Raw genomic sequence first — 13,695 nt, forward strand, 5'->3', positions numbered from 1 at the left:
CAGAGGCAGGCTCCCTGAAATGAAAGCATTACCAGGGGAAGGCATGGGGGTGGGTATCTAAACAGAACCCATAGGGAGAAGGGAGGGCCTGGAAACTCCATGGAACAGCCGAGTCAGAGTCAGTTGAGAGAACTCCCAGTCTTAAGGACCCTCCTCTCTCAAAGTGATTGTTTCTTCTCCATGGCTTGTTCTTCTATCTTTCTGGACATCCAATTCTTCGTCTGTCTAAGGGACTGACCTTGAAAACCCCCGGACAGTTACCCAACACCCTTGTTACAAAAGGCTGCACTGGCTTCCTCACTAAATCCAGTCAGCCCCGGAATGTCAAGTTCACTGTCCCCAACAAGAGGACAGACACTTTTTTCCTCCAGTCTATGAGGTTGGGGCTTAGGGTGTGGGGACCACAGGGCAGGTACTAGGAGATCAGGCCGGAGACTACTTCTTCAGTGACATTTTGAAGTACGGAAGCCCTTGTCTGAACTAACTCCCAGGGCTGGAGACTTTTTTAGTGATTCCTTTGAGATGTCATGTAGGACAGGCTGGCCTGAAACTGGCTGAGAAGGGCCTTGAACTCCCGCCTCCGCCTCCCAAGTGCTGGGACTGCAGGCACACCTGTGCGGCTTTTAAACTTTCTCCACAACCCAGGGGTCCCTAAGACCCTAGTCTGACTGTCACCACTGCCCAAGATCCCCTCCCCGACAGGAAACACCACTCTGGGCCTTTGAATCAGTACAAAGTTTACTAGTCGTACAACAAGGCTCACTAAAGCGATGGGAGATTCCAGTGATGGCGTTGTTTTGTGGGTTGGTTCCTTCTATCAAGATGGAGACAAGATGTTTTCCCCACAGGACTGCCCACCACCACCACCACCACCACCACCACCACCACCACCACCACCACCACCAGACAAACAAAATGCAAGACTGTCATAACGTGGCGAGGACTGGTTCCACGGACACACACTTCAGTGGCATCGATACCCCCAGACGGGATGGCAGGCTGCAGCGGGTGCTGGGAGGGGAAGGAGACAGCAGCGTCCCGTCTGTCCACACTCGCCCTTCAGGCCACGCCCCTCAGGCCACGCCCCTGCGGGCAGGAGTCCGGCAGTGTCTGCTGGTGATAATACACTTCACGAGGGGGAGGGGAGAGGTGACTCCAAGGACAGGGCTTGGAAGGCCCAGAAGGTGGGTCCAAGAGAGGGAGACTCTTTTCCCGGCTGGACGTCTGCCGCTGACTTGTGGTGCCGTTACATTCACGCATGGGCAAAGCATGGCCAGGTCGAACTTGAATCATGCAGAGTGGCGGGGTGGGGGTGGGGGTTGAGGGGTCCGGGCGAGACGTCATCAACAGCACGCACTCCGTGGTGGTCGTCTAGGTTATGCTCCGTTACTGCGGCCCCCTTCCTCCCTCTGCTGCGTCGTCGTCGTCGTCGTCGTGGTGGGCTCCGGTGCTGGGTCTCCCAGCAAGGCTTGCTGGGTGGAATGCGGGTCGGTCATCGGTTCTAGAGAGGAGTGCTGGAAGGGTGGCGGGCGGGCGGGCGGGGGGCTGGGAGGGCCCTTGGCTCTTAGGCGTTCGTAGTGTCCCCTCTGAGCCGCACGCCCACGGCCGTGATAAGGGCGGCCCCTTTGCCGCTGCCGTCTTCGGACAGGAGGAAGGACACGGTGCACTTCGGTGACAGTTCCTTCACGGTTTGGTGCATGACTCTGGAGAAGCTGAAAAGAAAGAGGAAAGATGGGGGGGGGGTGGTCAGCTGTGGGTGGGCTGCCAACCCGCGTCACTCAGTCGTCAGTGGAGCGCCTGTCTAGCATTCAGGGGGCCCAGGTCGGGAATCTGATTGCCAGCAGTGGTTAAGGTGGAGGCGAGGAAGATCATAAATTCAAGGTCACCCTCACATATATATGAAGGTTTAGGCCAGCCTGAGCTCCATGAAACTGTCTCAAAAATATACAACCAAAAAATCCTGTAACAAAAAACCAAGCCTTTAATCCCAGCACTCGGGAGGCAGAGCCAGGCAGATCTCTGTGAGTTGGAGGCCAGCCTGGGCTACCAAGTGAGTCCCAGGAAAGGCGCAAAGCTACACAGAGAAACCCTGTCTCGAAAAACCAAAAACCAAGTATGGACGAGAGGGCGTTGGAGAGACGCAGGCTTAGCGGTCAGGTGTGTTATCAGGGTCCTCCACGGGGAGGGATGGATACATACAGATCTCAGACTCAGCAACTCGTAACCCGGCCCCACCCCAGATCTTGGTGGTCCGAGGGGACCTGAAAAACCAAGAAAGAGGGTTTCTGAAGCTTGGGCACGTGCGGCCCAGGGCTCCGAGCTCCTCTTCAGAGTCGGAACCCAGTACCTACAGCGGGAGAGAACAGCCCTCCTAACGGAAGGTGACCATGGGTGACCACAGGAAGTGACTCCAGGGGCTAGCATTCTGGGCTAAACATGATAGAGTCAGGCTAAGGCTCTGAGCAGTGACGCTTGCCTAGCAGGTGTCCATACTCGACACAGGAGCTGAAGTCCATGGGGTGTGGCAGTCCAGGGCAGCCGCCTCTTTATGTTGTACTGGGAATAGAATCCAGGGTTTCTCGCATGCTAGGCCAGCACTCTGCCAACTGAGCCACATCCCCACTGGACACGCCACCGGCACAAGGTAAGCAGGCAGTGCCTTGAAGGCGTGGGGTCAGACTGTAGCCCAGTTTAGCTAGGATGATCTCAAGTGATGGTTGTTGATCTTGGTTGTCAACTTGGCTACATCTAGAATTAACTAAAACCCAAGCGTCTGGGCACACCTGTGAGATTTTTTCTTGATTGGATTATTTGGGGGTGGGGTGGGGAAATGATCCAACCCTAAATGTGGGTCACACCTTCCGGTGACAGCCCACGTCAAAGGACCCGGAGGAGGAAGGAAGCTGCCTTGTGCCTGTTTGCCCACACTGGCAAGTTCGTCTATCCAGTTACTGATGCGTTCCTTTGCTGGATCCCGATGTGGGCTGAGGACCAGCTAAGACGTCCAGCCTCCTGGAATGAATAACTAGCAGACTAGCGGCCTTTCTGTTGGGAGGGCGTGGCCTTTCTGTTGGGAGGGCGTGGCCTTTCTGTTGGGAGGGCGTGGCCTTTCTGTTGGGAGGGCGTGGCCTTTCTGTTGGGAGGGCGTGGCCTTTCTGTTGGGAGGCGGCCATTGCTGGACTAGTATACCCCACAGCCTTTAGGCCACTCCGATAAACCTGCTTTTAATATAGAGTCATTCTATCATTTCTGCTCCTCTGTAGAACCCTAATTCAGAGGCCTCCTGTTCAGACATGGTCACTGTTCCTAAGACCCCAGCTTTGGAACATACAGTGGGTTCAAGAGCAGGTTCACTACTCTAACAAAAAGGCTCCTCCCTGCCTCAGAGCCCTGGCCTACACCGACTGCTCCTGTCCTACAGGGGAACTAGATAACAGGTCACCTCCCTGGTTCTGAATGTAATCTTACCAAGCACAGCAGGCCAATGTAGGGATCCATCACACACACACACACACGGCCCAAGAGAAGCAGGGAGAATGCCACACTAGGCCAGTGTAAGCTGGCCCCGTGAAGCCCTTCCCTGGCTCCCCAAACTCCCACTGGGGCTACTCACTGTCTCAGGCTATCGTTATCTCCATGAAGAATTGTGTTGACACCCTGTCACCCTCAAGGAACTCACCAGCCAAAAGGCCCTCCCCATCCACCCCAGGAAGCAGCCGGACTCACTGTGGATGAAGTTTGTAGAGCGTCCCGTCCACTCCCACCGTCACATTCAGATGGTCTAGTCCCCTGTTCTCTCTAATCTTCTCCACCACGGCCGCCATGCCAGCACCACAGAGCTGAGCGGCTCTCTTGGACACCACCCCGCACACGGTCTTGACCAGGATACTGTCGTCACACGTGCTGTTCAGACCCAGCTGCTGAAGGATGGCCCGTACCTGGAGCAGCGCTAACCGGTCACTGGGGAGGACAAAAGCCAGGGAGTTGAATGGAGCATGCCCCCAGAACCCTTGGGGCAAAGAACTGGTCCAAAGCACTCTGCTGGTCTGTAAATGACATCATGGGTGTTTTGTCGCCTTCTAGTTAGCTTTTTAAATTAAAATTGTGTGTGGTGATGTATTGTGTATCCTAATAAAAATTGGATAATAAATAAAAACAGAACAAGCCACTAGATTAAACATAGATGCCTGGCAATGGTGGCACACACCTTTAATCCTAGTACTCGGGAGGCACAGATCTGTCTGGATCTCTGAGTTCAAAGCCACCCTGGACTACATTAGATTGACTCAGTCTAGGAGAGAAAACAGAGCCAGGAAGTGGTGGCACACACCTTTAATTCCAGGAAGGGATGGCTGGGTAGAGAAAGGTATATAAGGTGTGAGGAGACAGGAACTAAAGGCTTTTCAGAAGAAGCATCCCTTTCAGCTAGAAGCTTTTTCAGGCCGAGGAGTCCTAGAGGTAAGATGTGGCTTGTTCCTATGTCTCTCTAATCCGCAAGCAAATCTGATTAGAGTACACAATATATCGCCACACAGGTGTGTCTATGTGTATACCATGGTTTGCTAGTGCCCACAGAGGCCAGAAGAGGGTGTCGGATCCCTTGGATCTGGAGCTACAGGATGTTGTGACCTGCCTAGTTGTGCATGCTGAGAATCACACACCATGGACCTCTAGAAGGGCTGAAGCCTCTTAAATCTGAGGTATATCTCCCACCCTCAGCTTAAAATGGTGTGTCTAGGTGTGTACACCAGCTGCAGGTGCTTGTGGCAGCCACAGGTGCCAGATCCTGGAACTGGAGTGACAGGTGTGGCTATGAGCAATCTGACTCATGTGCTGGGTCCTCCACAAAAGCAGTACATGCTCTTAACCAAGGAAGCATCTCTCTAGTTCAGCTCTTTAAACTAATGGTTCTCACTGGGCGGTGGTGGCGCACACCCTTAATCCCAGCACTTGGGAGGCAGAGCCAGGCAGATCTCTGTGAGTTCGAGGCTAGCCTGGGCTACAAAGCGAGTTCCAGGAAAGGCGCAAAGCTTCACAGAGAAACCCTGTCTCGAAAAACCAAAAAAAATGAAAATAAAAAAAATAAACTAGTGGTTCTCAACCTGTGGATCGAGATTCCCTTGGTGGTTGAATGCCCCTTTCATGGGGGTCACCTAAGACCACTGAAAAATTAGATATTTATATTACCATTTATAACAGTAGCAAAATTATAGTCATGAAATAGCAATGAAAATAATTTTATGGTTGGGGGGGGGTTACCACAACATAAGGAACTATACTAGAGGGTCTCAGCATTAGGAACTTTAACTTTTTAGTGCTGGAGAGATGGCTCAGTGGTTAAGAGCACTGGCTGCTCCTCCAGAGGTCCTGAGTTCAATTCCCAGCAACCACATGGTGGCTCACAACCATCTGTAATGAGACCTGGTGCCCTCTCTCTTCTGGCTTTCAGGCATCCATGCAGGCACAGCACTGTATACATTAATAATAATAATAATAATGGAACTTTAACTTTTTTAATGAGTCCAAAGGTATTATATGCTAAACTATAGAATATGGAACCCCTAGAAAAAATGAAAAACTACCCATAGGGCCAATACCTTAGAGAAAAGGCTATTGACAGTCTTAAGAGTGTTGCCCAGGATGACCTAAAACCCCATCATCTTCCCACCTCACCACAATGCCCTTCTAGAAGAGATCAATTTCCTAATGGCCCAGTGAGCGAAGCACTGGTTATGAAAGCCGAATGAACTAAAATTGACTCCAGAGCCCATGTTAAAAGCCAGAAGCTCCCCACAGCGAGACGGGAGACCAGCCTGAAACAAGAGAGCCGTCCCCTCAAAAGCAAGGTGGAAGGAGGGGAGAAACCACCGAGGTCCTCGGGCCGTCATGTGCACATGGTGGCACAGCACACTCACAGACACACACTCTACCATTTCTTACCCACACCGTGGTACAATTTGCATTCTTCTGTTAGCAAGGACGGCCTTTGTGCCCTCGCTTAATGATCATATTAACTACCGAGTACAGCCCAAGGCTTGCTTTTCTTCCAGCAAACTGAAGAAAATTGGCCAGCCTTTCCCGAGGACTTACAGGGTGTGTATTTTACATGCACTGCATGTATACAATCACTACTTTTGTCTGCCTCTGAGACAAGATCTAGCCCTGAATTTCCTATGTAGCTGAGTTTGGCCTCGAACTCCTGACACTCCGGCCTGTACCACCACACCCAGCTTTCATCGTTCCCATTTTAAAGAGGAGGGCATGAGGCCTGGGGAAACTGAGTCACTCGCTGAAGCCCACGGTCAAGGGCAGGGCAGGTCTCAAGGTCAGAGCTGTGGGATCTGCCCCCTGGGCCCCACCCCCACGCCATGCTTCTGCCTCTTGCTACATACAAAGCAAATGTTTTCCTCAAATACTAATTTTAAAAAGACCCCATAGAACCTATATAGCTCTGTTTTTTTTTTTTTCCCTTCCTTTACTATTAGGCTGTCAGAAACTGGTAGCTTTGAGTGAGGATGCTGGGGATGTCAGAGTGGCCGTTTTGGAAATCAATATGGTGGTTCCTCGGGAAATTTAAAATGGAATTACCATAGAGTATATTCATCAGAGACACAAAAGCAGGGAGCAAAAGAATATTTACTCCGCCATGTTCACGGCATCATTCAGAAGAGCCAAAAGGTGGAAACACCTCAAGGTCCCAGATAGTAGAGGTAGGAAAACAGAATATGTGATAGGTACACCCAATGGAATATTACTCAGGCCGAAACTTGGGGAGGTTACAAGAACGAACCTTAGAAAGACGATGCCAAGTGAAGTACTCCACACAAATGCATTCCTGTTGTAGGAGTCTGCTTACACGAGGCACCTAGAGCAGTCAGATTCACAGACGCAGAAAGCAAGACGGCGGCCCAAAGCCCTCCCTACTCACCTCTCAATCTGAGAGAGAAACTTGGTCTCAAAGATGCCTCTCGTCTTGAGTGGCTCAGAGATTTGTCCCCGGAAGAGGAAGCCTTTCTTGGTGAAGTCGATCAGGATGTTACGGACGATCTCACCCAGGTACATCCCACTGATCATCTTTTCAAACCTAAATCGAGAAGAGAGGCTGCTGAGCAAGGGGGGAACCACTCACCCGGATCTATGACTGCCTGTCCAGCGTACGGCCACGGTCACATGCCTGCCCTGTGTGTCCCCACGCAGGCAGAGGGGGTTCTGGAAAGCCTTCCACCCTCCCCACACCGATACCTCCAGCAGTCACAGAAAACTCTGCTAGGCGGCCTTCCTCCCAGTGACACACCCCGGAGGCCCGCCCAGACCACTCCTGCCTATTCCAGGCTCTCTCACACCCATCCTTTTACAGCACACACAGGGTCCCGTCCTCTGTCACCACCACCACAGTGACCGATGACCCTGAGAAGACAGGTGTCTCAGTGAGGTCACAGTACAAGACCCGCAGCAAAGTGTTCAGGACAGACTCAGACTAAGCAAACAGTTGAGTCTTAAATGGACAAAAGAAAGATCTTTGATTTCTTGTTTGTTTTTTTGGATGGTTTTGCCATCAACCAAAATACTGAGATTGAGCACAAAGTGGAGGAAAGTTGGGTGGGCCACAAGACTTTCAAGGTTAAACTGGAGCCCCTTTGTTTTCCAAAGGGCATGACTCGGACTAGTTTGTCCTGGCTGTGACACTGAATATCCTGCTTCTTGGGAGACTGGGGCAGTCACCTCATTTCTGGGTGGACGCCGGCTGCCATTTCAGAACCCATTGGTGACCTAAGCTGCAAAACTTCTGGCAGCCACTAGGGGGGGGCGCAGGAGCTTGCGGTGGGAAGGGCATCCGCCGCATCCACCCTAGAGAACGAACAGCAGGACTTGGCTAACTAAACTCTTTGAGATCCCTATGGGGAAATCAGGCAGTGTGTCCACGGTCACCATCACTTCTGGGAATAGTCCTGCACCATGCCCAGAACCAAAAACCCAAGGTTAGCATAATACCAGAGGGATGGTGTTCCAAGCCCCCTGCACGGACTCCCCCCAACTGGAAACAGTTCCCCACAGCAACAGAAGGCGGCCAAGCGCATCACCCCAGGTGTGGAGCCTGCTCTGAAGGCTGATTACCTTTGTTTCCCGGAGTTCAGGGAATACTCGTCCACCACTCGGTCGTAGTCGGTCCTGATGTCATCCAGACACCCGTTGTCGCCAAAGGCACCCCACTCCATGTTGATGCACATCTGCCCCTGGTTCCCCTCCACCAGCTCAATGTTCCTCATCTCCTCCATGTAGCAGGCATTGCTGCCAGTCCCTAAAAGACAGGGCAGAGGTCAAGGGTGGGGCCCACAGCCAAGGGGGTCTTCACCCCTAGGGCTCCGATGTAAGGTAAGGGTTACATTAAACACTTTAAATTAATATTCATGTAGGCATATATTTTAATTAAGTATGCCCCATTCCCTCCCCACCAATTCCCCCCCATCCTCCACCACTTTTACCTCCCAACTCCATGCATCTCCCACCAAAAAATACCCACTGAACCCAGTTAGTGCTACCTCTACGTGCATTAGGGTGGGACCATTTATAGAGCATTGGGGACCTCTCAGGGTCCACATCTCCGAAGAAAGCTGACTCTCCCTCCCCTGGCAGCCATTGATTGCCAACAGCTCCTCAGCCAGGGGTGGAATTCAGGACATCCACTCCATCCATGCTGGGATTTTTGTCTGCCTTGATCTGCCTCGATCCTGCTCAGGTCTTAGGCCCGCAGTCAGAGCCTCAGAGCTCGTGTGTGCCAAAGAATCTTTCCACAGCAGCCAACCACCTCTCTGGCTCTTACAATCTTCTGCCCCCTCTTCCATATTGACCCCTGAGCCTTGGAGGAAGGGGGTTGGGTTGCTTGCGCCCTGCCAACTGAGTTATATCCCCAGCCCTAAGCCCGCGGACACGGACACACACACACACACACACACACACACACACACACACACAATGTATAGTTTTTATGAGACAAGGTTTCTCTGTGTGGCCCTGCCTGTCCTGGAACTCGCTCTTTAGCCCAGGCTGGCCTCGAACTCACACAGATCCACCCGGTTCTGCCTCCCGAGTGCTGGGATTAAAAGGCTTGCACCACCACGGCCCAGAGGGGCATATTTTCTGAAAATGAGCAAAACATTTTTGTTTTCCCAGTGTAACCCTGGCTAGCCTGGCACTAGGTGGACCAGGCTGGCCTGGAACTTTCAGCAATCCTCATGTGTCCACCTCCCATGACACACTCAACTTTTTGATTAATTTACTTTATGCCTAAAGCCTCCCCTGTTGACCTGTTTAGCCGGGGCTGTATGTATGTATGTATGTATGTATGTGTGTATGTGTGTATACGTGTATGCGTGTATGCGTGTATGCATATATGTATGTATGTATGCATGTATGTATGTATGTATGTATGCTGGTAGATGCTCTTCCAACAGAGGGATGTATTGCTAATGGGAGTTGATGCAATACTCAGACCGGGGGAAACACACACACACACACACACACGCACGCACGCACGCACGCACGCACGCACGCACGCACACGCGCACACACACACACCAGGGGTGTGCACCCACAGTGGCCAGAGGACTGTCTACTTCCTGCCTCACCTGTTCACTTACTTTTTCTCATACAAGGCAGCTGTGAACTATACCTACTCAACAAGCGTCCGAGTGAGTGCTGGGGGGTGCACCCCACTTTCCCAAGCGACAGTGCTTTCTTTGCCTTACTGGTGCCACAGACGGTCTTAGTTAGGTTTACTATCAAAACACCACAACCAAAGCAGCCTTGGGAGGAGAGGGCGGACTTCAGCTCATTGCTGAGGGAAGTCAGGACCGGAACTCAATCTGGAGGCAGGGGCTGATGCAGAGGCCACGAAGGGGTGCTGCTCACTGGCTTTCTCATAGAACCCATGACCACCAGCCGAGGAATGGCCCCACCCACAATGGGCTGGGCCCTCCCCCATCAATCACTAATTAAGGAAATGCCCTACAGGCTCGCCTACAGCCCGATCTTATGGGGACATTTTCTCAATGGAGGTTCCCTCCTCTCTAATGACTCTAGCTTGTGTCAAGTTGACATAAAAGTAGCCTTAGACCATTGGCTGCTTCTGAGACAAGGAGCATTCCCTTGGGTGCTGTATGGTTCCCAGGGCTCAGCAGCCTCCGGTTTCCATTCTGGGACACCCTAGAGCCTATCTTACTTGGTATCCCCCGGGACCCAGGGAAGGAGCACAAGCTACAGTTTTAGCCCACAAGGGGCTATGTAGACGAACTGGGAGGTCCACCTTCCCAGCGGCTTGAGTTATTTATTCTTTGAACCGTACGTGTAGACACGTGTGTGGGCCCGCCCACGTGTGGAATCAGAGTTCAACTTGCAGGAGTCAGTTCCCTAGTTCTACTGCGGTGAACCTGGGCATCAGACTCCGGCCATCAGGCTTGGCGGCAGGTGCCTTTACCCACTGAGGTCCATGCTGCCAGCCCTCACAGTAGTTCTGATGTCACGGCCTCAGGCTGACGGTCCCTGGATTTGTCTTACTGCACAGACTGGAAACTCAGACAAGGAGACCTTCCTAGAGTCACTCCCGAGCCCAGGAGCCCGTGTTCGTGAAGATCTTGGTTAGGTCTCCAACCTGAGAGGAGTCTCACCCAGTCCTGGTGGTTCCTCCCGCACTTCTCACCCCGCCCCCTACCCTAAACCTGGGCTCCCTTCCCTTGGCTTCTCTCTCCTTTATAACTAACTCAGCCATGGCCCCCTGCTCTCTCGGTTCCTCTCTTGGCCTCTTGGTTCCCACACGCTCTCCTGGTCCTCCTGGCTTCCTTCCTCTCTTCCTCTCCTGCTCTCTCCCCGCACCTCTCTCCTCTCATGGCCCCATCTATTCTGCTGGCTGTGTTCAGTCTGGACTCTTCCAGATGCCTCTGGCTGGACTCTTCCAGATGCCTCTGGCTGTACCCCCCCTCCTCCTATCTACAATAAACACCTTCTCCTCGACCATACCCTGGAGTGGTCATGTCCTCATTTGTATTCAATTTTGACTCAAGAGTTCCTGGAGATGCTGCCGCCTATAAACTGCACACACCATAGCAAATCCCTCAGGGATGTGGGTCAGCTTTCACTCAATCCAAAGGTATGCGGCCCCCCCCCCACCACCACCTCGATGGCCAGGCCAAAGGCATAACCCCTCTGAAACACTTAAGCAGAATTCCCATATGCTCCTGATAGTACCACTGGATTGTTACTGTTTTCTCGGGTCCCTTCTACCCAAAGTATATATGAGGAGGAAAAAGGAACCCCGGAAGTAGGAGATGCAAAGAAAGCCAAAATACATAAACTGCACTTCTTGGCCAGGAGGATTCTGAGCAAAGAGATCTGTTGATGGTGGCATAAAGAACTGGCTGGGTCCTGGCGACCAGAACCTCTGATAGGGCTGTGCTGACCGGATCAGGCTTGAGCTCCCAGGCAGGAAGGTGAGGCCTTAGCCTGGAAGAAAATATGCCGAGTCACTCTGGCTTTGCAGATTCCCACAAGGCTGGGCAGAGCTGGGTGGAGAAAGCTTTGCCAAAAGGAAGGAATAAATAAAAGTCTCGGGGGCAGATGCCAAACACCTTCCACCTGGACGTGCTTCCTGATTTTCTGGATTAACAGCAGTCGCTTGAAGTGGCTTTAATAACCGATACAAACGCTTTCCTGGCACGGAGGGCAGCCTGCGAGCCCCATCCCAACCTCCGGACACTGGAAGTGGCCCTGAGACAGGGGCGACGCTTCCATGCCGTCCAAGTGGCGTTTGCCGATGCTGGTGACTAAGGAGGTGTTTGGGGAGGGCAATGGTTAACTTTAATTGCCAGCTTGACACGACCTAGCATTGGCTGGAGAGAGGCTCAATGAGGGATGGGCTGCGTTGGGTTGATGTGGGAGGACCTAGCCCACTGTGGGCAGTACCATCCCCTAGGTGGGGCCCTAAACTGAGTAAGAGGGAAAAAAAAATCAAGATGAGCACAAGTAAGCGAGCGAGGCTGTGCATTCATGTCTCTCTGCTCTTGACTATGGATCTGATGTGGCAGCTTGTTTCAAGCTCTTGCCTATTTGTAACCTGGAACTGGGAGCTAAAATAAACCCTCTCTCTCTCCCCTAGGCTGCTTTTGTTAGTCTGTTTTATTATACCAGCAGAAATGAACGTAGATAGGGCACTTCATTTTTCTAGCAACCCCTGATGCTAGTCAAAGGATTTTCTCAGCCGGGCGGTGGTGACGCACACCTTTAATCCCAGCACTCAGGAGGCAGAGGCAGGCAGATCTCTGTGAGTTTGAGGCCAGCCTGGGCTACAGAGCGAGATCCAGGACAGGCACCAAAACTACACAGAGAAAGCCTGTCTCGAAAAAGACAGTGCATGCCTATAATCCTATCACCCGTACCCCAAGGTGAGAGGCAAACAAGAGACTCCATCTCAAGCAAGGTGGAGGTGAGGACCAACATCCCAGGTTGTCCTTGGACCTCCATACACAGTGTGGTACATGCATTCCTGAACACACACTGTACATACACTACATGGACACACCCATATAGTTTAATGCTCTCGAGGCCCAGGTCTCTGACATGTTAACAACTTCCAGGGCTGGGGCCATTTAGACAGTGGCTATTGACGGTGAATGATACCCAAGAGCACACTGGCCCTTCCCAGCTGGATTATGGTCAGGAGTGGAGACAGTCTCTACTTCCTTTTCTGCCTGTGAGCCTGCAGCATTGGGGTTCTTCCATACAGGCTGGTTCCAGATACCCCACTATATCTACCCAGGACACATGAGGTGTGGTTGTGTGTGTGTGTGTGTGTGTGTGTGTGTGTGTGTGTGTGTGTGTCTCCTTTCCTGGAGAGCTCACTGACTGACAGTCCAGTCATAATTGATGTGCAGCAGCATTATGGGATGCTGCGAAGGGAACTCGGCAGCCTCCCTCCAAGACAGAATTCTAGACGTGGTCTATAAATGGGACCAAGAGATCGACTGTCTCCCACTAAGAACGGAGCTGCCGGATCTCTACAAACCAGGAAATGCCAGTGTCCTCTTCCTGGAGAAGAGACATCTTCAGGACACTTACCTACAATGAGTCCAACTTCACAAGTGGGCTCCTCATATGCGCAGGTCATCATGGTACCCACAGTGTCGTTGACAATAGCCACCACATCCAGGTCAAATTCCTTTGGAAAGAAAGGGACATGGATCTACGGAAGGGCCGGCTTGGCCTACCTTGAGTCCTGCTAGTTCACGCTGTGGACTGGGTGCTGCTGGGAACCACGGTTGATTCCTTGACTGTGTTCTGTACTTGGACACAGAGTAGCAATGCCGCCTAAGTCTATTCCGGCCAACAGGGCCGTCCACATGTGATGCCTGGGAACTCTGCAATACCTGGCGGTATGGGCTCTAGGAACTGCCTCTCTCTTTCCATTCCAAAGAGTCATGAGTTTACCTCTCTTTGAGTATATCATCCTTTTGCATTTCATTTTTTATTATTTATTTATCATGTATACATACAGTGTTCTGCCTGCATGTATGTCTGCACACCAGAAGAGGGCACCAGATCCCATTACAGATGGTTGTGAGCCACCATGTGGTTGCTGGGTATTAAACTCAGAACCTCTGGAAGAACAGCCAGTGCTCTTAACCTCTGAGCCATCTCTCCAGCCCC

The 13,695-nt window shown here is 52.0% G+C and overlaps 1 protein-coding gene across 3 annotated transcripts in view; it reads right to left on the reverse strand.

Annotated features, from left to right (window-relative positions):
- Positions 1-718: 718 nt before the first annotated feature.
- Hk1 (hexokinase 1) overlaps positions 719-13,695 on the reverse strand; it is a 111,513-nt gene continuing 98,536 nt past the window's right edge. For all 3 annotated transcript variants that reach the window (XM_037200104.1, XM_037200103.1, XM_028886184.2), the window contains 5 exons: positions 13,108-13,207; positions 8,116-8,299; positions 6,929-7,084; positions 3,727-3,960; positions 719-1,712 (listed from right to left, as the gene is read on the reverse strand). In XM_037200104.1, coding sequence (XP_037055999.1) covers positions 1,565-1,712; positions 3,727-3,960; positions 6,929-7,084; positions 8,116-8,299; positions 13,108-13,207 — 822 coding nt within the window. In that variant the 3' untranslated portion in view covers positions 719-1,564. The remainder of the gene's footprint in view (positions 1,713-3,726; positions 3,961-6,928; positions 7,085-8,115; positions 8,300-13,107; positions 13,208-13,695) is intronic.

This window comes from Peromyscus leucopus, chromosome 16_21 (assembly GCF_004664715.2).
Source record: "Peromyscus leucopus breed LL Stock chromosome 16_21, UCI_PerLeu_2.1, whole genome shotgun sequence".
Taxonomy (NCBI): Eukaryota; Metazoa; Chordata; class Mammalia; order Rodentia; family Cricetidae; genus Peromyscus; species Peromyscus leucopus.